General features: G+C 43.1%; 1 protein-coding gene across 3 annotated transcripts; it reads left to right on the top strand.

The window, feature by feature from the left end:
- The first annotated feature begins 15 nt into the window (after positions 1-15).
- Positions 16-25,367, top strand: LOC110979253 (uncharacterized). Of its 3 annotated transcripts, none has more exons than XM_087145396.1 (17): positions 18-165; positions 3,837-4,034; positions 4,936-5,088; positions 5,780-5,847; positions 7,187-10,089; positions 10,773-11,003; positions 11,164-12,137; positions 12,896-13,100; positions 13,914-14,036; positions 15,177-15,293; positions 16,805-17,014; positions 17,286-17,348; positions 17,846-17,968; positions 19,101-19,172; positions 19,846-19,950; positions 20,668-20,808; positions 21,920-25,367. In XM_087145396.1, the coding sequence occupies exons 2-17, from the start codon at positions 3,886-3,888 to the stop codon at positions 22,073-22,075; spliced, it is 5,793 nt and encodes a 1,930-aa protein (XP_087001522.1). In that variant the 5' UTR covers positions 18-165; positions 3,837-3,885; the 3' UTR covers positions 22,076-25,367. The 3 variants fall into 3 exon arrangements, with proteins under 3 accessions (XP_087001578.1, XP_087001522.1, XP_022090569.2); XM_022234877.2 differs by having other exon boundaries at positions 19-165; positions 10,725-11,003; XM_087145452.1 differs by lacking the exon at positions 20,668-20,808 and having other exon boundaries at positions 16-165; positions 10,725-11,003.

Below are 25,367 nucleotides of genomic sequence, written 5' to 3'. Positions count from 1 at the left end.
ATGCCTAGACTGGTTCCTCTGAATATACCAACATTAAAATGACAAAATCTAAAGTTGTTACACAGTATACCGTAAACGTAGAGCATGCAAGGTCCGCGTCCGATCCGTGCAACCTCACTGTAGCGCAGGTACTCCGTACTAAGCAAGCGTTGGAGCTTGGCATGGGTAAAGACTTTAGTTTCTCATATAATTCTACGAGTTTTAAAAAGATGTTTGCGTCATACACGAATTACTGCAATTTAGCTGTCAGCGGTATCTGAAAGCACCTGTCACCAAGCGAAGTAGGCCTACTTCACAAAAATGTGAACGCAGCTAGCTGCACGTGACGTAGCCTAGGCCTACCCCCAGAACTGTGGGGTCCGTTCGTGGTATCGGGGCGGACGTTGAATCCCACATTTCTGGGGTACACATAGCCTATAATGTGTACCTAATCTGTTAATCATCAGCTAGTGTTAATGTTATACACACTAACGACATCAGGGGAGTCAGGTTGGCGTAATGGTTCTTTTCTCGCCTTCCACCTCTGCGGCCTGGGTTCGAATCCCGGCTTAGTCCACATGTGGATTGTGTTTTCAGCCTGTACCTGATTCTGTGGGTATTACCCAGAATATTCCTTTAGGGTTTTCCTCCCACCTCTAAAAACTGTAACAGCTTCTCACTGTCTCCTCTCTACAGGTTTTTTCAGGCTTGCGAGCTACTGTGCCTAGGGCGCTTTTGAGGATCCTTAGTGTCATTACCAGAAATATATAATAATAATAATCAATAACCCTTATGTCAGACCATGTCACTGGTTTAGATTTTCACACCGCAGCCGCTCAACCCGGGTTGAATTGAACCCTGGGTGAACCCATGAAGCTACGTTTACACTATGTTCCAGGCGGCCACGGCAATCACGTTTCTGGCCACCGTGGACAAAACGGTATGGACGTGAGACAATGCAGGGGGATGGGATGGGCAAACGTGACAGTCCGTGATTACTGTGGATGCCGGGCCAGATTTTTAAACTGTCAAAAATTTTACCACGGCAGTCACGGTGTGGATGAGAAATCTACATGTAGTAGACCTACCCTCAGAACTGTGGGGTCCGACGTCCGCTTCTCTTCATGGGAGAGGAGCGGACGTCGGACCCCACAGTTCTTGGGGTATAGTAGGCCTAGGCTGTAGTAAAACGTGGTGAATGCAACAAAAAGCAACAGTACATGGGACTGGAAGCATGTGGATTCCCCGACATCTCATGGTCCTTTCAAGTTTAGTCACGTTCTACCTCATTTAGCAGGTATTTTGTCACGGTTGCTATTCACTTTTGTCATGGTTCTCATGGTAAGCTAGGGTGTACAATAGCCATTTCTTCACTTCAATCATGGAGCGTCCAGATGTGCGACGGTTTACAGGCCCGGTGCGATGCAGTGCGTTGCGTTCTCCTCTGGGTTTGATACAGCGAGCACGGTCTGGGAGGGAGTAGGAAAGCCGAAACAGGCAGGGCAACTTCATGCAACATGACAAAAAACTACTTTCGAGAAATCAATTGAAGACAACTTCAATAGCCCTGTCTACCACCATTAGAAATGTGCGGACTTTACAATGGCTTATTACGTAATCCGAGCATGATTTGTATGGGCAGTAAAATAGACCATGAGAATAATTAGCAGGATCTAATAAAACTTGACTATGGAGAAAAAAATTGCCAAAATCCCAAGGCGCACTACGTTTCAGGCAAACTTGATTGCCGTGGCCGCCAGGAACATACATGTAGTGTAAACCTAGCTTCACTGCCGCCCTGGGTTTAACCCTAACCGCCAAGCATATTGTTTGGCTTACACTACTCAGTACTACAAAAGACTAAGTAGAGCCTGAAGGACCTAGGGCTATAAATTACTACTTCTGGCTAGGTTACTTCTACTATTGTACAGAGAATAATAAAGCCATGCATTAATAGTGCCACAGCACTGTATGGTACATTGTCTTATCTATTGTAACTTACGGCTTCACAGAACAATAAAGTCATGTCTTCTTTACAAGCGACAGGGCTGAATACTACATTTTACTACAACTAGTAATTTGTAGTATTGTGTAGGGTTAGGGTTAAAATTGGACTGTTCAACCCCACATTCAACCCAGCCTTGTTTCGCACACTTTTGTTATGTTTGTGCAAACTGAACTTTTTATTACAAGGCTTGCCATGCATGCCATGCTTGTCGAATACATGTACGTATCAGGGTGAGTTCAACCCAGGAATGAGCATGAACGACTTTCAACCTGGGATGAAAAATCTCAGCCATGCACGGTCTAGAGCGGGGTTGAGTTCAGCCCGTGTTGAGGTCAGTTCTCGGGGTTGACGCAGGGTTTGGGTGAGGTTAAAAGTTTCCATGTGTGAATCGTTGCCAGTTTTCAACCCTGTCAGCCTACATGTATGTCAGCCCCAAAATTTGTCTTGAGTGGAATGGCTATACATGTATTGTACATGTACAGTACGTGTAGATGCATGCATGCCAATGCTAAACGTTCATGCAATCAAGACAATTTTCGACCTGAGCTAACCCCACATGGACTGAACAGCATTACACATTTGCTAACTGTATAAACAGGAATGTAACACAACATGTAATACTGCTTGGCAAGTTTGAGAGTTGAATTCACATTTGATTGTAGATATTGGTCTATCCGTGAGACCATTAGGCATCACGCGCATGGTGTTTAGTGTCATCGTCATTGTACTTCGAAGGGGGAACAGGTGTAAAAAGTGCAAACTTTGAGGTGTTTTTACCCCATAGTTCTAGGCAATGTTGGTGGACCAATTTTTAAAGTAGGGGAAGGGACAGCAAGTCAGGGGTGAGATTTCTCAGCTTTTTAGCTGATTTCGGCTTTTTCAGTTTTATATTTCAGCTTTTTTTCCTTACTGGTTGTTTACTAAAGTAAAGGAGATTTTCACAATTCAGCTTCTTTATGCCTTTTTTCAACTGCTTTCAGCTATTTCTATCATTGGTCAATCTCACCCCTGAAATATACAGTAACCCTTGATTTATTGGGCTTCTCACCATGCACACGCTGCCTCCCCAAGCTTGGAGAAGCAGAACAAGGAGCCCCCGTAATTCAAGTGATTGGACCAAGTCCTGTCCTGAGATCATGAAAATACTCGGCCTCTTTTGACAGTGTCATAGCCATGTGCAGTTCAACATGGAGACCTTTGTTTTGTGCAGACTTCAAATTGACCAGTCATTGCACAAGATTAGCAACAAGAAACCAAGTTTAGGCAAACAAACAGTTCACATGACAATGTTTTGTACAGCATTGCTGCAAAGACGGGCAAAGCATCGTGTGGACAATATTACTGTAGCCTTCTATATGTAATTTAATGTGGTTAAATTTGTGTATTAAGAACATTAGATTTCAATGTCGTCTACTACAGCTGTTCCAGCAATAATTCTCAAAATGTGGCTGCTGATTCTTGTATGATCAAAACTTCAGGCCCACTAATTTATTTAGTTTATAAATATTAGTTAGAAATACAGGTTGCCATATTGTCCAAAGACCATTATTAGCTGATGTCCAAATAACAACTTTCCAGTAATGTTGTGAATATGCTACGCATTGTCAGGGTGTTACCCTTCACCACAAAATATTGAATACCGAAAAATACTAAAATCCTGACAGAAAAACGTCCTCCATATGTGACACCTTTGTAAAGCCACAGAAATGATCAAAAACATGGGAATTGAAGGAAAATGCTCAACTCATTTGCCAGTGTCAATAGTCCTTTTTATTTTCTGTTTTTCATGTATAATTAATATTCCAGTGGTTTCTGGTAATTAAGCCATTTCCATTTATGCCTCCCTCAGATCAAGATCCAAGTGGCAAAGACTGGACGGTTAGATCTTGCCATCCAGCATGACTGAAGCTACGATGAGCGGGGCCCCCGTGAGCGGCGAGGGCTTCCTGTGCCAAGTGTGCAATTTGGACTACGGCACCTGGACCCAGTTTGAGGAGCACTTCTGGTCCATGATCCACCACAAACAGCTGGAAGTTCGATACGGCAGGTTTGTGTGAAAACAAGGTTCTGGCCCAAGGGTCAGTAGCTTCACCCTTGAACTGAGCTGAGAAGTTCAGCTTCCCTGTACGTACATGTAGCTGTTAAATGATGGATTTGATTTCAATATTATTACGAAGTATTTCTAGTAATGACACCGAGGATTCCTCAAAAGCGCCCTAGGCACTGTAGCTCGCAAGCCTGAAGAAACCTGTTGAGAGGAGACAGTGAGAAGCAGTTACAGTTTCAGAGGTGGGAGGAAAACCCCAAAGGAATAATGACTACATATATCTTATCCATCATGCCCCCTCTTATCTGTTCTTTTTATTAGAAGATGGATGGAAATGAAACTCACCCTATTATGAACTGTTCTGAAACAGGTGAAAAAGATGCCATTATGTGCTGAAATCACCTTTTGTAATGGTCAGAATAGTGTGGATCCTCCATAAGTTTGAGGTGCATGGGAGAGCATTAATAAACAAGATTACTGGCCTGGATTTGGGTATACATGTGTTGGCTCTGAATTGCACTGTCTGCAGATTAAATAGCCACATCATACACATGATTTGCAACATTTTTATTTCGAAATCTCCTCCTACAGTGAGTGCTCCCTTTGTAGGCATCAAGGTTAGCTTGCCACTTGGAGTCGCATTCTCGTCACACTGCAATGCACTTGTAGGTACTGACCTCGTGTAAGGACAGTGCAACAGACTGTACCCCTTTTAATAAATCAAGGACAAGATAAGTCAGTCATCACGTCACAGACTTTGAAAGCTGCAGAGGTTTTACTTACACAACACAGGAGTTGCTCAAGGGATCTATGTGAAATAAAAATGCCAGAAAGTACCTTGATTGAGCCTACAATATGGTCGTTGATGCAGTGTACGTCTGTCCTTGCTTTCCCTCTGCAGCGGCAAGACTCACGTTTGCTGTTTGTGCCGATCCAGGAGCGACTCGCTGTCAGATTATGCCAAGCACCTCATTAGCTTGACACACAGAGACGCAGTTGATAAGCGCAAGAAGCAAAAACAGCTGGAAGTGGCTGCAAATTCGTCGAGGCAAAGGTAAAAACCAAGTGAAAGAGCTCGTTTGGGGGACAAGCCTTTCAACCAGTGACAATTTTCCCTCATTATTCCTATGTACTGATGATGTCACACTTCAAGCTTTCTTATGTGAGCCAGGAGGGGACAGCAGATTTGAAGTTCCATGGAAGAGCATAATTGTAAACAAAGTGTGATCTCATCAAAACATAGGCCAATCGTGAGACAGGTCTAAAATTGCCGACCATTACATCCATTGCTCTTGTCATCGCTCTAATGACCCCATGAATTGGCAGTTGGATTTTTCGAGCAAGTACATATACCTTGGGGGAAATTTCAGTGGTCCTTGAGGAGTGAAAACTCCCGACCTGAAAACCAACATACCTGTGCGAAATGTTACGATAACTAACAAATCAACTTTTCAGCTGGATTTAAGTCACTTCTCTGCTCAGTCCCAGGTTGGCCAATTCTGCGTATTCCTCAGAATTTATATAGAAGCTCTCTGATCAGCGCAAGAAGGGTTAAAATGAATCCGAAACAATTTCTCCAGGCCTGCATCTGTAATGTCTCAGGCTGTGTCGCACACTTTCTGCTGTCTGGCCATAATATTGTCATATTTGAGCTTCATCCGAAGTTCATGTCTGACAATTATGGAGGAACTCTTTATATTTGGAGCAGCACTATGTCTTATTTCTTCATTCTCTTTTATTTCTAGCAAAAAGAATGAACCACAGCCTACAGATGCACCGGGCAGTAGACACCAAGGGAATCATAACCCTACAGGTTGGTTTTTCATCCATAAATCATTGCTTTCAAGTTGTCTAGATTCACTGTGTGTTTCACAGTCATTCATAAAAGGTAGAACGGGTTGGGATTACGTGGCTTGATTATTCCACCACCACTGACGACATTTTAGAGTGACAGTGTTGTATTCGAGTCCATCATAAGTCATTTAGTCTTACAACCAATTCACAAGCTATTTCAATGAGCTGTGACAAAAGCATTCCTTTGCCTTTGTTCACCCTGTTACTTGTGACTAGCTTTGTGAAAGGACTTGTGTATACCCAGCAAGAAATGAGACCGAGGGGTACCCCCCCAACATGTCCAATCCCTATACACATTCCAGACTATTGTTACTTAACACATCCCCCCAAGATGTCTGAAAGGAATTCCCCACAAAGAAGGGGGGGTTCTCTCCGTCTCATACCTTTGCTGCATATGGACTTGTGACTGGACTTGTGAAGGAACTTGTGAGAGAACTTGTGATGGACTGAACACAAGATGGGTGACAGATGGTGTGGGAAATGAGGGAGCCTTAACATTGTCAAACAGTGTTTGTGATGGAAACCATCCCATAATCACAAGACCAGACACAGGACCAAGACCACAGAAGTAATTGGTGAACAGTGACAAAGGAATGCTTTCTTGCTGCTGTTCATTTCAATAGCTTGTGACTTGCATTGGGACTGGAGGCCTTGTGATGGTTTTTACATGCAATTGATCTCAACTACAATAATAAAGACAAATTCAGTACCACAGAGGGGGGGGGGTGAAGGCCTCAACTTCTACCCCCATTTTTGTCTTGTATGTTTGTAAAAAAAATCTTTAAATGCCTGCATTTGGAATTTCTTTGCCAAGAGTACAATGGTTGTATTCCAAACAAAGAAACTTTTTTGAGTATGGATTGGGGCCCGTTGTTTATACATAAGCCCTTTGCATCAATAAAACTGTGATGGGTGACATTAACAAAAATGATGGAACTGACCTTTTCTTCTCTTGGATATTCATTTGTTTGGAATTTGTTTAAATGGGACAGGAGCAGTTTTGAACAAAATAGCCATTTTCCAGGCATCATGTAGTTCAGCTTACCCTTCGGTAGGCCAATACCTGGCTTTTATGGGAATCGACCTGGGGGGGGGCATGGTACAGCAAGTATTTGTAGATGTAATGATACACCCTGGGATCTATCTCTTCAAGAAGAGATGATGGGGTTCTGAAAAGAATTGAGTGTTAATTCGACGTTTCGACTAGGATGCTGTAGCTCTAGCCATCTTCAATTTTTAGAGGGGGGTCTTATTTTCATTGAGTTTCAACATACACAATCAGCTATGGTCTTTTTCAGGCTCATGTAATGAACTTGTCCCCAACCATCCACATTCGTGGTCACGTTGGCCAGTACAATCACCACAGAAGTTCAGCCGTTTCAGCCTGTGGGGAGACAACTACGTTGACGACTCCAACATTCACCAGAGTTTCAAACTCTCCTCGGCCCGGCAGTGGAACTGCGGGAATGGTCGAAACAACATTTACTGTGGAAATAGAACGTGGACCCCCATGAGCAGTCATCAGTTCTCCCACGACAGTGTTAATTACTTGTCGAGCAGGCCCAATAACTCTGAGAATACAGTGTCACGCATAACCCAAAGAGGTCCAGAGTTGCCAGGAAAGCACCTTGCAGAACAGAAGTCTGCTGCCAGGAGTAAGTTGGTCATTAAATTGAAAAGCCAAAATGTATCCAGCAAAAACAAGACGGAATTAGAAGCCAAGTCAAACCCCAACACTAGTATGAGCAGAGAGCAGCCTTCGGCAAAGCCTTCATTGAACCACAATTCAAAACCTGTTGCTAAAACTGCTTCCTCAGGCTCTAGACAGTCCCATGCAGCTAGTTGCCATGGAGATGGTCAACCTGCCTCCAGTAAACCAGCCGATGCAGGTACTGAAACAATGGCATTGTGCTCCAAACCAGACCAACTCGCTCCATCAGATCAAACTACAACCAAAATATCTGTTGAGAGTAAGTCAGCTACTGCTTTCTCAGCTAAGAGGGAATGGGACATTTCAGCAAGTTGCCATCCACAGAGAGACAAACCGGGACAGGAGGAGGCATCTGACAAAGGAGACAACAGCTCTGCTGAGGACCAAGATGAGTGTCTCAAAGGAGCTGCTGCATATTCAATTATTAAAAAGAAAGAAACCAGCAAAAATCCAATCACTCTACAGAGGTCTGATTCATTGCCAAGTACCTCCACTGTCCTGAAATCTCCTCCTGAGGTGACTAGACTGAAGCTCCCTAGAACAGACTCTGATCCCTTTGGTAAGGAGTCAATTAGTAATTTGTCTAGCAGTGGTCCTGCTGCTGTCAGCGAACAGCCTGCATCATATCCCACGGAAAGCTTTGACGAAGAAGCCAGTGTCACCAGGATCCAGCTGCCGCCAAGCCTGCAGCGGGAATTGACCAAATTGCTGGCCAAAAGCCAAGGGTCCACGCCCCGTCCCAACCTGGCCACCGCCCGCAGCCGACTCCACGCCGGCGAGCACCACCAGGCCAAGGTGGTGGACTCCCCCGACAGGATGGTGCAGCAGCTGCTGATGAAGCTCCTGGACTCACCCAAGTCCCAGCATCGGAAGCTGCAGCAGGTTGAGGAGCTCCAGCGTCTGGTGCAGGCCTCCAAGAAGGGTAGTGAGAGGGCCAGATTTGCCAGTCAACAGCCACAGGAGGTCCATTTGTCGCTGCAGTTCCTCGAATCTTTGCTGCAGACAGGGCAGTTGAAGCCTCTGCTCTCTGAAGATGCTTCAACAAGCAGCACCTCAGCTCGTCAGGAGCAGCTCCTCCCAGACAACAAGAAGACACAGAATGGCAGCATTACTGGAACACTTGATCAGAAACCCTCAATGCCATCAACAACAGATCCTGAATGTTCTGATTCAAAAGCAGCAGTTCAGGCACTCATTCAGTCTACCTCATCACAACAGGTTCATGTAACAAGACACGATGATGTACATGTAGCTTCTAATAAGGCTTCAAAGTCACTTAAAACTACGTCTGGCATCTCAGCCAGATCTTCAACTCAGTCCCCTTTGCATAGACAAGAAGAAGGTGCTTCAGCTGAAGCCGTTAAAAATCAAATGATGTTGGAGTACAGAGGAAAAGCTTCAACAAAAGGCAAATCAAATAGCTCAGAGACGTCCACCGTTCCATTTCAGGATGTTACCCTCAGAACTGAGCCAAACAGTGGAAGCAACAAAGTCAGTGCTGAAACGCCTAATAACTGGGCTTTGGGTTTTGAATTCGTGGACTCTAAAGAAGCTGCTCTGGCATCGATCCAGTCCACTGTATCCAAAGAGAAAGAAAATCCACTCACAACCTCATCTACATTGGTGCATGAAAACGTGAATTTTAACGAGGTTACACAGTCAGATATGTTTGCCTCTAACACCCTAGCAGCTCTTCCTGCTTGGCCTTCTTTACTGAAGCCACCATCTGAAGCAGCAGTGGTCCAAGACAAAGCCACAGTGGAACACAGTGGGAGTGCCAAAACACAAGGTAAACCAAGTGGCCCTGAGTACTCTTCTGCTCCGATCATGGACGTGACCATCAAAACTGAACCAAACACTGACAGCATTGATGGAACAACTCATGACTGGACTCAAGGTTTGGAACTCATGGACTCCAAAGAAGCCATTTTGGCATCCATCCAGTCCACCGTATCATCTAAAGAAAATCAGCTTACAACCTCATCAACGTTGGCGTGTGAAAACGACAATTTTGCTGGGACTGTACAGTCACAAGTCTCTGCCTCCAACACCATAGCAACTCCTCCGGAAGCAGAAGACGTCAGAGACAAACTGACAGTTGAACACAGGGACAGTGGCAAAACACAAGCTAAACCAAATGGTCCAGAGTGCTCCTCTTCTCTGATCGTGGATGTGACCATCAAAACCGAGCCAAACACCAACACCAATGAAATCAGTCAGGGAGCACCTCACGAAATGATCCCCATCTCCATAGCAACTGTCACTGACCAGCACAATGCATCATGGGTACAGTCAGTCGAACAGAGCGAGAGCGGCGCTGTTAACTCAGAGGAAATCCTCAACTCCACTGCAGCCACGAATCCTTCCTTGCCAGTACCAGGATTGTCAACACTGAATGCATCGACGGAGGCAGGGGAACCCGTTAGTACAGATGCTGGCCAAGGAGGGACCATCAGCATGATAGCAGTCCCAGATCTACAGTTGGGAATGGTAAGTTTTACTGTTTTTTCTTCCATCATTCAGTTTGATGCTGTAATACGATACTGTGTGCTGTACATGTGGACACAAAATGCCTCTTATTTTCTCTCGTGTTAATTTTCGCCGAAAGATAAATTCATTGTATATTAGTTTCTGGGTAGCCAATCTACCTCTCAATATGCATGTTTTTTTATTAACTGTCAGACTTATTGTTGCATTAAATGTGTTAAAAAGGATGAGAACGCTTCTTAGCTATGTGTAATTTGACCAGCACTGGAAATGAGAAAGATGACTTGATTGTTAGAACAAAACGAAATTTTTTGTAGAGTAGCATAATTTTCAGAATATAAGCTGTGGCTTATGCATTGATTCTCACACTAAAAATATCTCTGCGGCTTATACACTGGGCAGTCTATATGGCAAACTTTGAAGGATAAAATCAGTCACAAAGGCCGTGGCTGGGCCACGCATACCACGTGCAGGTGGTACAGTCTTGTTTTTGTTTGACATTTAAAACATGAGATTAAACTGGTAGCAAAACTGAGCAAAGGTTGGCATATCAGGATAGCTGTGGCCTGTTTTCAGGTAGACAGTATCTTAGTTGTCGATACCTACAATGCATTCTTTTAATTCTTGTAAAATCACAGCCAGTTGGAGTCCTAAGCGGTTCGGAAATGACACCCGTTTGTCCGCAGACAGCACCTCCAAGGAAGGGGCCGGCACAAGGGAAACTCCCTCTGAAATCACCTCTGAAAAGGACCCCAGCTGGAGGGAAGGATCTTCAAGAAGCCCTGCTGGAGCTGTCTCTCCAGGAGGAGCTGCTTCATAAAGAGCTTGGCACAGTGGACAAGCGCATGAAGACCATCAAGGAGCTCATCCGGAAGAAGCAGCTGCTGTTCAAGAAACTGAAGGATCAGAAAAATAAGGTGAGAGCATGCCTGCAAGTTCTTGGGAATATTTAGTTTGGACAAGTTCGGTGTATTTGTACCTTTCGAGGCTTCTTGTCTGTTGCTTCTGTGAGCTGGAATTGCTGAGTATGTCTGAAATACCTCTGAATGATCTCTTGACGTGCTCTCTTTTGAACAGATTTCAGCCGATGCATTAGGTATCAGAACGAGACGCCTGCAGCTTCTCTGGGAAGCTGCCCCAGGACCATCCTTACCAGCCCCACACTCTTTAGCAGTCCATCCAGCGTGCATTGAGCAAGACCCTTGCAGAAACTCTCTAGCTTCTACTTCAACTGCCTTTCTGTCGCTGGAAAACGCAGCTCACTCTTCATCTCGTGAAGGGGCGGTACCGAGCTTGTCAGTTGTGGAGCCATTTCCGATCAGCAAACCTCCAGGTCTTGCTGTGTCGGGTGAACCCTCTCGCGAGCCAAGTAGCCTCAGCGGGTCAGTATCCCAGTCTGGTCTGGAGAAGCACAGCAATGGTCCAGTGAACCACCGACCGGGGATTGGCAAGAGTTGGACACAGGCCAAGGTTGCAAAGAATGCAGCAGGAGAAGGCCGTAAGAAGGCTGCCAATTCTCGTAAGAGAAAGCTGACGACTCAGGATGCAGATGCACTCATCACCACAAAGGCAAAAATTGCCAAAGTGTCTAACAGGCAAAATCTGGGCAAAACTGACAGTGTCGGACTGTCACCAGCGACTTGGGCTGAGGCCAATTCCACCCGGGAAACTCATGTCACTCCAAGCAATGCTTCACCCTTGAATCCACCACAAGACACCAACTCTGTGTCGACAGGTTTCTCCCTGGCTCTCCTGGAAGAAACGTCCCCCAACAGGAGGTGGGCAACCGAAGTGAAGCCACACAAGATTGACTCACTACTGAGCAGCAAAACTACCAAGGACCAAAAAGCTCAGAAATTTGCAGATCGAGAAGCGTCCCTTAAGCCGCCAAAGGTAACCCGTCCTTTCATCATACCGGAGAGTAGACTGGGGCGAGGCGCGTTAAGAGCAAAGACACAAAGCACTACCAAGCATGTTGATTTTGAGGTGTTTGAGATTTCATCAGACAGCGATGATTTTGAAGCTCGGAATACAAGTTTGACGAAAATGAGGTGAGCAAGTATTTGCCTAATATTGGCTGATTAATTGCAACAAGTGTTTGCACCTGTCTAGCAAATTATAGTCGCAGAAACATATTTAGTCATAGAAGCACAAGATGGTAAATTTCAATGTAAACATTTAAACTATGGCTGAGAAAGATTTAATGGTGTTCAAAGTACCAAGTCCTTTCTTTGCTTTGATAGGAAAATGTCAGAATTTGAAAAAGAAGACAATTTTTCACAATATTACCTGCAATAAGAACAAACAAATTAATCTATGATGGCTGTTATGTCCAGAACTCATGCAGTATAGAAAATGCAACAGACAATGTGAAAGAGGAAGCCTTTTTGATCCCGTTCCCCAACTCTGCTTTCCAAATTGTTCACATTTGACTTAAGACTATGGTAGTTTAGGATTAGCATGAGCCTCTGTTCAATTTTATTTTCAAATTCTGGCTCAAAACATTAATTTATGTTATATCACAAATGATAAATGATTCATCAGAGTAGATGGGTATGTATTTGTCGTGAAATTCATGTTGTTTCTTTCATTGATGCTGTCAAGTTACCAAAATGACAAGTTAACATCTTCAGTTTCAGTGAGGCCAACTAGTGAATAAGGTTCATTGTCAAGTGCACTTGTTCAAATGCTGTGCTGCTGAATCAGGTGTTTTCGGGGGAGCGGGTTAGCGTAGTGATTCTTTCAGTGCTGCTTTCAGTGCTTTCTCTCTGTTCTGCTTTACTTGCCATCCTCGACCCTCCGCCCACAGACAAGCGAACCCATCTCACTCATCAGTCACAGTGGTCCAGGGGCCCAAGCCGACCAATGCAAGGCCCACCCAAGCCCGCACCTGGCCCCCGTGCGGTGTGTTTCCCAACCACGATGGCGCCGTGTTGGGGATGCTGCTGTGCGTTTCTAAGCAGAGGCTGTACACCGCAGGTGCAGACCACACGGCAAGGGTCTACGGTATCGACGTAAGGCACTTCTGTGAATATCTGGAAAAATTCTGGATTGTGAAAGAAAAATGGTGAATTTGAAATCGAATTGTTTTGCCTGTAGACAGATTCTGGAGAACTATGCTCGTCAGCAAAGCTGTTTGGGATACTCATTTTCATCCCCATGGAGACTGTATAGTCCCCGTAATCCCGTAACAAGTATGTGTGTACGTACATGTACATGTAAGTATATACATGTACAGGTATGAACAGTCATGGTGATGGGGTATTGGTGTTTCTGAGCACTTTCTTTTATTGTTTTGCTAGCAAAAAAGTCAGAGCCCAGACAAAGATATCTTGGGGAGATTTCTGGAGAGGAGAATTGATGCTATTTTTCTCATAAAGTTGTGAAACCGCTCCCTTCTTTGGATGTGAATTCCAAATTTGATCATTTTTGCTTCATCGTTGGGTATTGTGAATAAAAAAGGGGGCTGGATTTGACTAGAAGGGTCATCCCACTCCGACAGCTCCGACCCAAATCTAACTAAACTACCTCCTAGGAAATAGTTGAACCACATTCAATCTGATCCAACCATGATCCGATCCAAGGTTGGATTTGGATTGGTTTAGTAGTGGGATCAGAAGTGTACATCTTCTGTTCAGAAATCTCTCTCATATGAAAAGGTCCTTTTTACGTACACATTTTTAAGGAAATTGGTCCTCAGATTAATCTCATACAGCGCATTTATAGTTGCCCATGAATGTAAGAAGAGGACGTGAAGTGTATTTGCGTGATATTCCGGAAAGATTTTATGTTTTGGCTTGAAATTCTCCATGTTCATTCCATGCCAGGATTTCAGGTGTAAGAAGGTCTTCAGCGACCACACCAAGGAGGTGACTTGCCTGGCCATGTGGACCGCCAAGTACCTGTGTACAGGCTCTAGTGATCGCAGCATCCGTGTGTACAACACAGAGGTGTGTCATACACTCATTGAATATCATTTGGTGTCCAGTGCCATCTTTGCATCATGAGGAATCCAGAACGTTATCCTTGCTGCTTGAGTGTGAATTTTTTTTGGGGGGGGGTCAGATGGCTACTATGTGCCTCTAGTAATGAACCCATTGCGCATTTGTGCATTTAGCACGTGCTCTTTTCCAATGCCACACTACGTGTTCCAGCCGTGCGTATCATATGTGTGTGCGTGCATGTCGGACATTTTGTGTATGTATGTCGGACGTAAATCACAGCTGTGATTGGTTAGAAAACAATGGGGCAGGGCTTAATGGATCTGTGTATTGTCAGGGCATCTTATGGCCAACAATTTTTTTTCACAGTCCTCATGTACAGACATGACTTGCCGACGTGAATTTAAATCAGATCACAAACGTCAAGTTTTTAGTCATTGCTGTGTAATTCATTTATGCATCCTTATTCTGGCTAACCAGAAACTCAGATTTACTCCCCCTCTCCCTTTTGGTGACGCATATCTTCGTTGAAATTAGACCTTTAAAAATCTCACTGCTCTCACTTTTTGAACGTGCATTTAAACATGTGTCAGTTCTTGTTCTATTACTGTAAACCTTTGGTATATTTATTGCCTGTTATTTATACATGTAGCTAGACAATATTGCATATTGCACCGCAAGCTAACTTGAAGCGAAGCTTTGTGTATCTTACAAACCAAAAAAGGATGTTAAATGTGCCTTCTATTGTCCGCAAACAGTTCAAAACTAACTGAAATATTAACAGATACATTTCCAGTTTGGGTGTAAAATTTATCCCTTGAACTGTACAAGAATGCTGTCTCGTAACAAGGCTTTTCCCATTTATTCTCTGTTCAGATGTGCTGCAAAAGAGCAAAAACAAACAATGACTGAATGTAACATAGTCTTAAGCCAATTTAAGGTGGAATCACTCTGTGAAGTGAAGTGTGAATCCAGGGTTTTTTTCTCTCTTATTTCCTGGGTAACCTCTTCTAGTTTGCACATGGCCAGTGTATGTAAGCTTAGCTTTCACTACCTGATGACTTCCTGTGTTTCACCTTTGTCATGGAAAAGTAAAAACTACTGGCTTGAATTTTACCAAGCGTGTATGAAACTTCCTCCACTTTTCAGACGATGACCCGTGAAACCTCCTTTTTCTGTGAGAGTCGGGTGACGTGCCTTGCAGTTCAGGGCGAGTGGTTGTTTGCGGGGCTGGCCAACGGCACCGTTGACGTCATTGATTTACTGGTGAGGGTCATTTAATTTATTTTCAGCACTTGTTTATTTAATGTGTACTTGGCTAGTTGTAAGTTTTATCAGCTGCTGATTTCCCAAAACATGGCTTAACTTTGCACCATGCCTAAGCCTCATGCCACAAATTTGTAGGGTAGCTGCACAATGTACTTCCAGTCAGTTCCATGAAAGTTGCTTAGCTGTGTAACGTTATAATTGTGTCAAACATCTTGGACATGTTGGACAAGGACGATCCTAGCTGTTCCTTTTCAATATTATGGTAATCTAAACATTCATTAACCCTAACTCCCTAGGCCCTTTTTGCTAGGGACCCTCCTCAATCCTCTCAAATCCTCCAAAACCACCCAAAGGATTTTAGAGGAATCAGGAAGGTTAGGGTTAATCCTAACAGTCCCAAATCCTGCAATTTCAATACGATTTTACACCGTAGAGGATTAGGGTTAAATTAGCTCAAACTGCCACTTGTAAAAGTTGTTATCTTTTCTTCATTGAAACCAGGCAGAAAATCTCAAAGTACTTGCACAGCTAATCAGGTGTTTTTTATGACTTCCAACACGTAAGCTTTACAGTTGTGTAATCCTTGTGAAGTTGAGCAACGATTATTTGTACCAAACATGATTAGTGAGTAAAATTCTTCCTTTTTCGATTTGTTCAGCAATAAATGTGCTGCCTAAAATGATCAAGTAAGTTACGCTATACGTTGTTACGCTGGGTGCGGACTTGTGTAAAGCGTATTAACTGTCGTGAAGTGTGGCATGATTTGTTGTTCACCTGGTGCAATAGAATGTGGGATATTTGACATGAAGTGAAGTGGAATCGACCACACGTGTCATATGCAATTGCAGAATTTGATCTGACGGGATATCCTTTCACACATTAAACTGCCGTTGCTGTCCGAGTTACCGGGCATTTGTTCATTTTTTGCGGGTTCAATTCTGAGGCCTGTAGATGTGGAAGGTGTCTTGTGCTATATAATCTTTGCCCTGTGCCCAAACGTTCTTGACTGCATTCCAGGGTAAGACATGGGCCTTTGGAGGCAACTGCCTTGTGACTGTGGCCACTTCCCATAGACTTGTGTGTTACTGTTAGCCGTAGTCAATACCTCTTTTGGACGTGGCAATCAATATTCCAAACGTTGAAAGGCGAAGCCGTCCTCCTCCCCCCCCCAAAAAAAAACCCCCAATTTTTTTTTAAGGGAGTACCTTTTTGCTTTTATCCTTTTTTCTTTTGCACCCAACTTTTTATTTAGTTACTTAAAATATAAAATCGATAAAATTTGCCCTACTCATACGTTTGAATTCATCTGTGTACTGCCCCCCCCCTTTCATAAATGTTGGTTGTCCCTCTTTTTGTATTTTTAATGCCAAATCTGCCACTGGCAAGGGTAGGTGCCTCGTAAAACCTTGAAGGGGATAAAGGTAAAGGCCATTTGACTACCCCCCCCCCGCCAACATGAAAGCACAGCCATTGTGAAATCGGGCTTCAAAATTGTCATTAAATCCCAGAGATGGCGCATGGAGAAGAATCTGACATGCAAGCCAGAGTGCAAGATTGAAGCGATGGTCCCAACCAGACTGGTGCCCCACCTGTGGTGCAGGGTGAACAGAGGGCTTCTGATTGGCTACGAGGATTGGACCATCGGCGTGCACAGTGCCACAAACGGGAAACTCCTGCGAAGTCTACATGGGCACAATGGAGTAGTTCTGTGCATGGTGGTACGTAGGGTGTAACAGGCATTTGTTGCGTCAACTCTGACAGTCCTCAATCCTTCAACCGTCGGAGGATTGAGGACTACTGAAGCCCGCCATAGTTTTGCCAACCTCAGGTAGGGGAAGACTGCTCCAGTAAATGGGTTTGTAGTGTTTGGTGAGTGTTGCACTCAATACACATTTAGTGAAATTTCGAAAATCGTGGACTCGACAAATATCCTAAGAACCCTGTCAAAGTACTTTTTATTTTATTTTCCCTTCCTATTTCTCTTGTAAGATGCTGAAACATCTCCTGTACAGTGGGTCTGCTGACAAAACTGTCATGGTTCACGATTTGAGGGTAGGTTTGCATTTACAGCACCTCCTGTAATTCTTGAAGTTAATTTATCAAGCACTGCATGCCGAGTGCTTCTCAAAAACTTTAGGGGAAATATACACTCTCTTGCTTGGGTAAAGACGCAAACCTACGTACAAACTCAAACATACAATGTACTTGAAAGCTTGAAGCTCACAGCACTTGGTGAATTACATTTGCAAAGGGCGGGCCAAGCATCCATTAATCATTTGCCCACTGCCATCGTTCTAATAACACGTGCTTCTAATTTTTTGCCTTCGTGTGTTCAGTCATAATTTACTTAAGACAAGTGAAGGAATGCATTTCAAACTTGTAGATAGGTATTTCTAAGTGCAAGTACATCTAGACAGCATTACATGCTATGTCTATTTATGGAATGGGGGAAGGGAGGGGCCTTAGGATATGGAGAGAGGGTTTTCACAAGATAAACCCACCTATTCGGAAATTCCCCTCTGAATTACTGCTTATCTTTTCAATACCAGAGCAGCCAACACGTCCAGACTATTCGTCTGGACAGCCCTGTCACTGGCCTGCACCGGTGTGGGGGAAGCATTATCACCGTGTGTGCGGAGGGGAAGATACATGTACACGTCTCTGACCCAGAGGTAAGGCCAGGTTCATATTGTGCTGCTGCGACTAGGTCCAGATCTTTGCCAGTTACAGGTGCGTTGTCACATGATGACGGCAGACATAGCCATAGCTCTTTAATCCCATTATGAACATAGCCTGGCTAAGTTGAGACAGAAATGAATAGAATCACCAATCTGTACTTTCACACTGGTTTTAAAGTGTTAAAAAAGAGAAAGGAAACAGAACAGAAGGAAGTCAGCATTTAGACCTCCAAATTATTAGGAACCTAAGGAAGAACTATCCAGCCAGCTATCAGCTGCTAGAGAACGAATGTTGTAAGAGACCCGTTTGTAATACATCCTAAATTAAAGGCCGCCTATTATTTTTATTTTCAGTTGCTTTGAAGTTCAAGCCTTGTTTGAATGAATTGTTAGGGACATTTAATTGCTTCCCTCGTGTTTGTTCTGATTTTTTCCTTTCGCTATTAACCCTCCTACGCTGAAGTCACTCTTTGGGTCACTCGGTAAACACCTCAAAGAAGCACAGCTGTGTTGTGTTGTGCACTGTACCAACAGTCCCTCACAGGAATATCAGATTGCACTTTTGTGCTGCCCAACAACTTTGCTTCACTGTTTCATGTGCGTAATTGTGCAGTAAACCAAATGCAGTGAAGAGGACTGCACAAAAGACCCTGGGTCATTTTGTGCTGACAACCTACTGTGTACACACTGAACCTGTGCATGTTTGAGTTCCATATAGAAACTACATGCTCACCAGTGACTGTGGGCATTTGTGCACATTTGTGCCATAAAAACCAAAGGAGGGTTAATATCCTCTCCAATATCTCATCGATTTTGCACATAGTCTTAACTGTACAGTGCCTTGGTCACTCACTCAGGGGGCATCTTCATCAAACTCCCCAAAGACAGACCTCATATTAGTTATGATCCCCAGAATAGCAATGACCTGACGATGTCGTTTTGAGTCATGCGACTTACCTGTAAAGTCGAATTTTTTGCCGGCCAATATCTCAAGTCCGATGGAAATAAAACTTGGCATTTGCCTGGAGCATTGCATGCTGTGTGAGAAGATTGGCGCGGCATCATAATGGCATCGTGACGAGAAGACACTGATAATGCAGGTCTTACCTCTTTTGTTTTTGAACAGAAGGTTGACGCTGGAAGAATGATTGCATCCTTTCCTCAGAAGATCTGTTGCATGGCGCTTCATCGCAAGACCGTAAGTCTGAAACATTGAACTTATTTGGTTTTTCCTTTTTTTTAATTTCCAGGTTTTATACACAAACTGATTTAGAAATCAAACAGATGCTGGAATGTTCAAGTCAGGGTATAAATTCAGAACCACAGGGAAACACTGCCAATTTGAGGATAAACCGAGAGATCATGCCCATTTTTCAGTTTTTGGTGTTCATTTGGTAGAGGCTACACTTCAGCGGTATTGCAGTCAAGTCCAGCACAAGTTCCTTAAGTCCCTGACAAGTCATTCGTTCTTAAGCCAAGCCGCAATCGTTTCAAAGTGAACTCCGGCAAAAGGACCCCTTTTGCCATTATTTACCCTGCTACTTATGACTAGTCTTGTGAGAGGACTTGTGACGGACTCGACTACAACACTGAGCAAAAGGAGACACCACTGGTGCAGAAGAACCACGCTCGTGCTTGTGTCACATGTGTTCTGACAGAGTTTGAGACTTGAAAAGATTTTGGGTAGCCACAGCAAATTGATGGGGAAGAGGCACTTGACGTACATTTATGAGTCCTCTGTGACTCCAGGTGATACAGTCAGTTATGGTTCTTTTTTCGTTCTGCCAGATTTGTCCGCACCAAGCTGAAACTTTAGGTCTGTTCTGACATGTTTCCTAACGTCAAGGGTTTTTTTGCTTTTGTGAATGTAGGTTTACATTGGGTGTTCCGATGGCACAGTACAGGCCATTCCTACACAGCCTTCAGAGAAATCCAAGAAAAAGAAAAAGTCGACACAGGCCCGAGTAAAGTGTCAAGTAAGTTGGGGTTTTGAAGGCTCGGGCAGTTTGTATAGAGGGTTTGCATGGCTGCCATCTTGCAGGGTATGCGCAGGAAATTTCCCTGTGGAAGAAGATAACTGCCCTGCAAGATGGCCACCACGTAAAGCCTCTGTTGATGACAGGGAAATTCAATTGGAAATGGCAAAAAAGCATGCCACTCTAAAATCTGGGGTTCTCTGTTTTATCAGATGCATGTCATAAGCTTTGAAGTACCAACAGAAAGCAAATCCTGTCTGGGAAGACGGCACAAGGTCAAGTGTTAGTGAAAGGCAAGGCCAACCAGTTCAGTTTTAACCCCCCCCAGCCGAAAAATTGCAACTTGTAAAAAAAGGCAAGATGGAATGGCCAACTATAGACATACAGCCAAATGCCACAAATAAAGACTCACTGAGGTCATCGTAACCAACCCCATAATTTTCAATACCCCGTGGTGCCTTCAATGAAGTTAGTTGCTGCCCAAACAACGGGTCGTGTACAGTGCCCAAGTTGAACACATGGTCCATTGCCACAGACTTAGAGTGTGTACCGAACAAATAGGAGATTAGCGTGCATCTCTACGAATAAATGCCCCATATATGAAAAAAAACTTTTGCACACTGCTGTGAGAGCGAGAATTAACCATCCACTGTTTGATCAGTTTATAGAAGTTTGCATTTTATTCTCAATCCATTTTTGTTTGGTTTGTGGTTACAGTGGATAAGTTGCACCACTCAAAAGTCTAGCCATTCCAAGATGTTTAATCACCTGCGCGACTTTCACGTTCGGCAGAGCCTCAGCAAGCAGTGTTGTTGGGGCACCTGCGGAGTGGTGTTTGCCAACTTGAAGAAACGTCAGGTAGGCCCCGATAAACCAAATTGGACAGTGACACAGCCATCTCAAATTGTGTTTGATGTATTTTTGCTGATTTCTGTCTTGTGTAGCAACACTCTTTCCCACCAGAAATAAACTGCATCAGGTACTATTAAATGAAACACAGATTATTAAAAACTACAGCATAAATTTGTCAGAAATTACTGTGATTGCTTTTCACCACTTTGTGCCGGAGGATGTATGACTCCAAAGAATCAGCATTTGTGGCATTTGGCTGCATATCAATATTGGCGGGTATCTGTTGCCTTTGTCGAGAGTTGAAGTTTTCATCCCAAAGTAATTCTGTCTGCAAGTGTTCAAGCAGTGGGTGAAGTACTGATTACCTCCATTACCTGACTTTGCTATGATTCCTGTCAGGTGTATTTAAAGTTGGGTGCTAAAATTGAAGGGTCCCAGCAGTAAATTTTCTCAGGTTGCTTGTACAACGTCATAGACTTGTTGGCTAGTTGGCCATATTAAAATAGAAAGCGTGGTTACTCTTTATTTGTGAAATTTGCAAGTAGAAATGAAAGCAAACAAATGAAATTCACGACAAATTAGTATAACGTACATGTACCTATCTACTAAGACGAAGAGTTTCAAATTTGTGATTAAAACCTTAGTTTTAATGCCAGATTTGAAAAAATATATTGGAAGAAAGACTTGGAATGCACACAAGCATAAAATAGTCTGGTTTCATCCAAATCAACTGTTTGCAATTTATGAAACAGATTCAGGGAATAAGATCAAAGATGACAACTATGCAAACAAGGTCTGTACTCCTCTTGTTTCCGTGGAAATTGCCCGACAACCTTTTTGGTTAAACACAATGAAAAGAGCACTTTTTGAACAGTACAGTATTAATTACAAATGCATTCAGAAGGCCTGTGTGTAAACCTCAATATCCACTCACATAAAAACTCTAGTTTATTCATGTGGATCCCCCAAAAGAAGGTGAAAACAGACCAGCCGTCGCTACCGTTTGAATTGACAGCTGTCACCCTCCCCCCATGCTCTCGGAAAAATTACAGTTCACTATATATTTATAGCTATATATTTTTCTTGGTTTTTATTTCCTTGTCTTCTTTAAATACAGATTGACGAACATATCATTGGCCACGTGGAGGATCTGTACAGTGATTTTGAAAGAGCCGAGGTACAGAAATTAAAGGGACAACTGAACTCTCATCTACAGAGAAAGTGCAAGAAAAGAAACCAGGTCAGTCATGTAAACATTGCAGGCCAGTCCTAAAAGTCTGACACGTTTAGGAGGTTGCATTAAATTAACAACACACGTTTCAGAACCCAGCAAAAGTAGCATCCGAGTGTTTTTGTCCCACTTTTTGCTCAGAAAGATAGTACACTAGATATGTATGTTTTTTCTGAAAGGAGTTACCTTTTTATGCATTCAAAATGAGAAACTGAACTCTGTGGCCTGGCAGTTTGTGAAACAAGCCCTATACCAAAGAAGGATCCATTATATATGCTTGTTTGCGTGCATCTGCCTTGGATGATGCACAGTTTGACAAATCTGTAGTGTTATTTATATGGGCACAGGGTACCACTGATATTGGATTACCACCCAGCCTCTGTCTGTGTCTTTACTGAGGGGTGCTTGTGCACAGCAGTATTATAGTTGAGACTTCTTAAGACTATCACAAGACCAGCACCAGATTTCCGGTCTGAATTTAGGTCACAAGCTGTTCAGATGAACTACATTCCTTTGCCATTATTCACACTGTAACTCTTGATTTGTCTTGTGAAAAGTCTTGTGTCTGGTCTTGTGATGGTCGCGACTACGAGACTGGTGCACAGACCATCTAATTGAATTCATTATAAGAGCCTTATCACAGAAGACTGACCGTCTCGCTGCATGTGCCCGGAGCACTTTAATGGCTGTCTGCCGCCGCCTTGTTTCAGTTGCTTTTGTTCAATACTTGAGAAGTTTCAGTGTAAAGTTTCCAGCAAACAGTTGCCATAGTGACAATACCAATCAGACAAGCAATGCAGAAGTTGCTAATTGTTTTATTGCCTTCAAGAAAAACTAGAGACAGCAGGGATTTGATTGATAATTTTGTTTGTTCGTTCAGTTTAGTGTCATTTATTATTTTTGGTATTCGTGCCACATTTCACGTGGCCATATGGTGTCTTTTGAAGTTCATTAAGTCATGCTGTGAAGGTATGACTGATACAGTTTCAGTGCCTGAAAAACTCGTACAAATTGCCCAAAAAAGAGGTACCAATATAGGGTTGGGTGAAGGTATCATCTTGTCCAGTAGAGAAGTTTGGACTGTCTTTACCAGTCATTAACAGCAGCCCTCCCAGATCCTTCAAAATCCATTGCGTGGTAGTTGAAGATCTTGCAGGATTGATGCAGGTGGAGCCCTACCACTGTTACTTTGCATGGGGTTTGATGCCTCTTGAAAGGACAGAGAATGTGGCATTGGTTTACCAGATTGGAGAGAATTCTGGGAAAAAATTTCTAGCAATGATGATAAAGGACCTAATAATAGCTTGGGTGATGTTAACCCCCCCACCATTGACTAGGAGCCACGCCCCTTCCTGGTCACATCGGTGACCAGGAAGGTGACCCTCCTGGTCACCAACCCAAACTTCCCCCTCAGCATTGCTGCAATGAATCAATGCCACTTTTGATCCACTCAGTAACAAGGCGTCATCCCCATGCACAGTCCCTAATCCAGCAAAATCAATCCAAACCAGGTGTTGGATTATGGTGAATTGGGAAGGTAGTGTTTAGACTCGTGTAAAGATTTGGGTTATATCCTCCTACATATATTTAAGTGTATGCGTCAGAATGACTGTATACGCAATGATATATCCCGTAACAATAGTATTACTACTGATCATAAAGATATTAAATTATTTATTGATACTGCAATAGACATTCATAAAATCAATTGAACCCAATTAAATAGATATAAATATCATTTTTATTCTAGGAAAAGTTCATTTTCAGGGTTGCCAGTCGTCTTGTACAGAGAAATGAAGTTGTGCATACTTTATTTTACACCACGTCCCAGTTTCCTGAAACTTGAATGGAATGGAGAAAAACAAGTGGTCTCAGTAACTCAGTTGCTCAAAAACCGGTCAGTTGGAACTAGTTGACAGCAATATGGTCCCCAGAAAGTATGATTAAATTACATTCAAATGAATGTATCAAGTTTTCTGGAAAGGTTTCTTTAAAACTTGTCTTATGGTGCTCGGAATTCAAACATTGGCATGAGACTTAGGGACGAAAGTATGGACTAAAACATGGCTAAATAACTGTAGAAATGTTTTGTGCTTAATTTGTTGGAATGGGCTGTTTTGATTTCCTTAAACCTCCTTCAAAAAATATGGAGAAATTCCCCGACACAAATTTATTCACAGTCGTTGCACAACCAGTCAAGACTGTATTTGTTCCTACATTAAATTGGGGCCGATGGGTACCCCCCATGTCCAATCCCTATACACACTCTAGACTATTGTTACCCAACACATCCGCCCTAGAAGTCTGTAAAGAATTCCTGAGATTCCGATCAAACAATGACCAACACAAAGGCAGGGGGGGGTCTCTCTGCCCCATATCTTGCATCATATGGAAGTCTCAATCTGGTAGCTTTACACAATAAATAGCCCGTTCAGAGATTCCTGTGTACGTTTATGCAATTTTGCGCGTGCTGCCTTAGTTCTTATACCATGCGATTGGACAAGGCGATTCTGACATAATTGTGCAAGTTGCCAGTTCGAGGCTCTGCATGCCAATGGCGGCAACGTGCAAAGAGCGAATGCCACCCCGTGCTATGTCCAAGTAGAGTTGCAACGTCACACAATGCAGACAATGCCAAACGAACTGACCAGCTGGCCAAGCATATAAATACAACGTAATGTAAACATCTCACATGGTCGAGGTGTCTCAGTGGTCGAGTTTTCCATAGTCGAGTTGGCAACGGTCAAGTTGTCCGACATATGAGGGAAAAAGAGATGGCAGCCTCCATTCTTTGCCATTTTGTTTTCCTGCGGGAATCTGGATGTGAATTCGCCCTTTTCTAATATTGTAGGAGATGCACCCAAGTATAATGGCACTTCTTTTGAAACTTAAGAAAGAATTTTCAGGTTGCTGACGTTTTGTTGACGCTAATCGTGTTGATGATGCTCGTTCACGCTAATTAGCACGACTGTTTTTGTGTAGACATGTATTTCAAGCAGAAAGAACTTTTGACAGTTATTGCAATAAACAATATTTATGTACATTTTCGTTATTAAAACACCTTGAGTTTAATGTTTCAAAAAAATTACGATATGTCTTCTGTAAATGTAAAATATTGAGAATTTTTTTGGCTTTTATTTTCTGTTTTGATAAAGATGAGAAATGGCATTTTTGGATGCAGGTTTTATTAAAATGTCTGGTAGTTTTCTTGGTTGTTTTCTATTTTGTAATATAACTTGTAATTATTTGGCATCGTGATGAACAATGCTGAAGAACTTTAAGACAAGGGACAAAGCATTGAGGAGAACGAAATAAATTCCATGTGTTACATACA

This window comes from Acanthaster planci, linkage group LG01 (assembly GCF_054643075.1).
Source record: "Acanthaster planci isolate LZ-2023a linkage group LG01, COTS_SCS, whole genome shotgun sequence".
In the NCBI taxonomy this organism is placed as follows: domain Eukaryota; kingdom Metazoa; phylum Echinodermata; class Asteroidea; order Valvatida; family Acanthasteridae; genus Acanthaster; species Acanthaster planci.
Note: the sequence above shows the minus strand (reverse complement) of the source record. Positions and strands in the feature narration are given on the sequence as shown.

What these genes read in the sequence shown, in the direction of transcription:
- LOC110979253 (XM_022234877.2), top strand. Translation starts at nt 3,886, where the DNA reads ATGACTGAAGCTACGATGAGCGGGGCCCCCGTGAGCGGCGAGGGCTTC. An exon ending in CTGGAAGTTCGATACGGCAG is followed by an intron (nt 4,035 to 4,935) that starts GTTTGTGTGAAA and finishes TTCCCTCTGCAG; the next exon opens with CGGCAAGACTCACGTTTGCT. An exon ending in AGGCCCGAGTAAAGTGTCAA is followed by an intron (nt 19,951 to 20,667) that starts GTAAGTTGGGGT and finishes TTGTGGTTACAG; the next exon opens with TGGATAAGTTGCACCACTCA.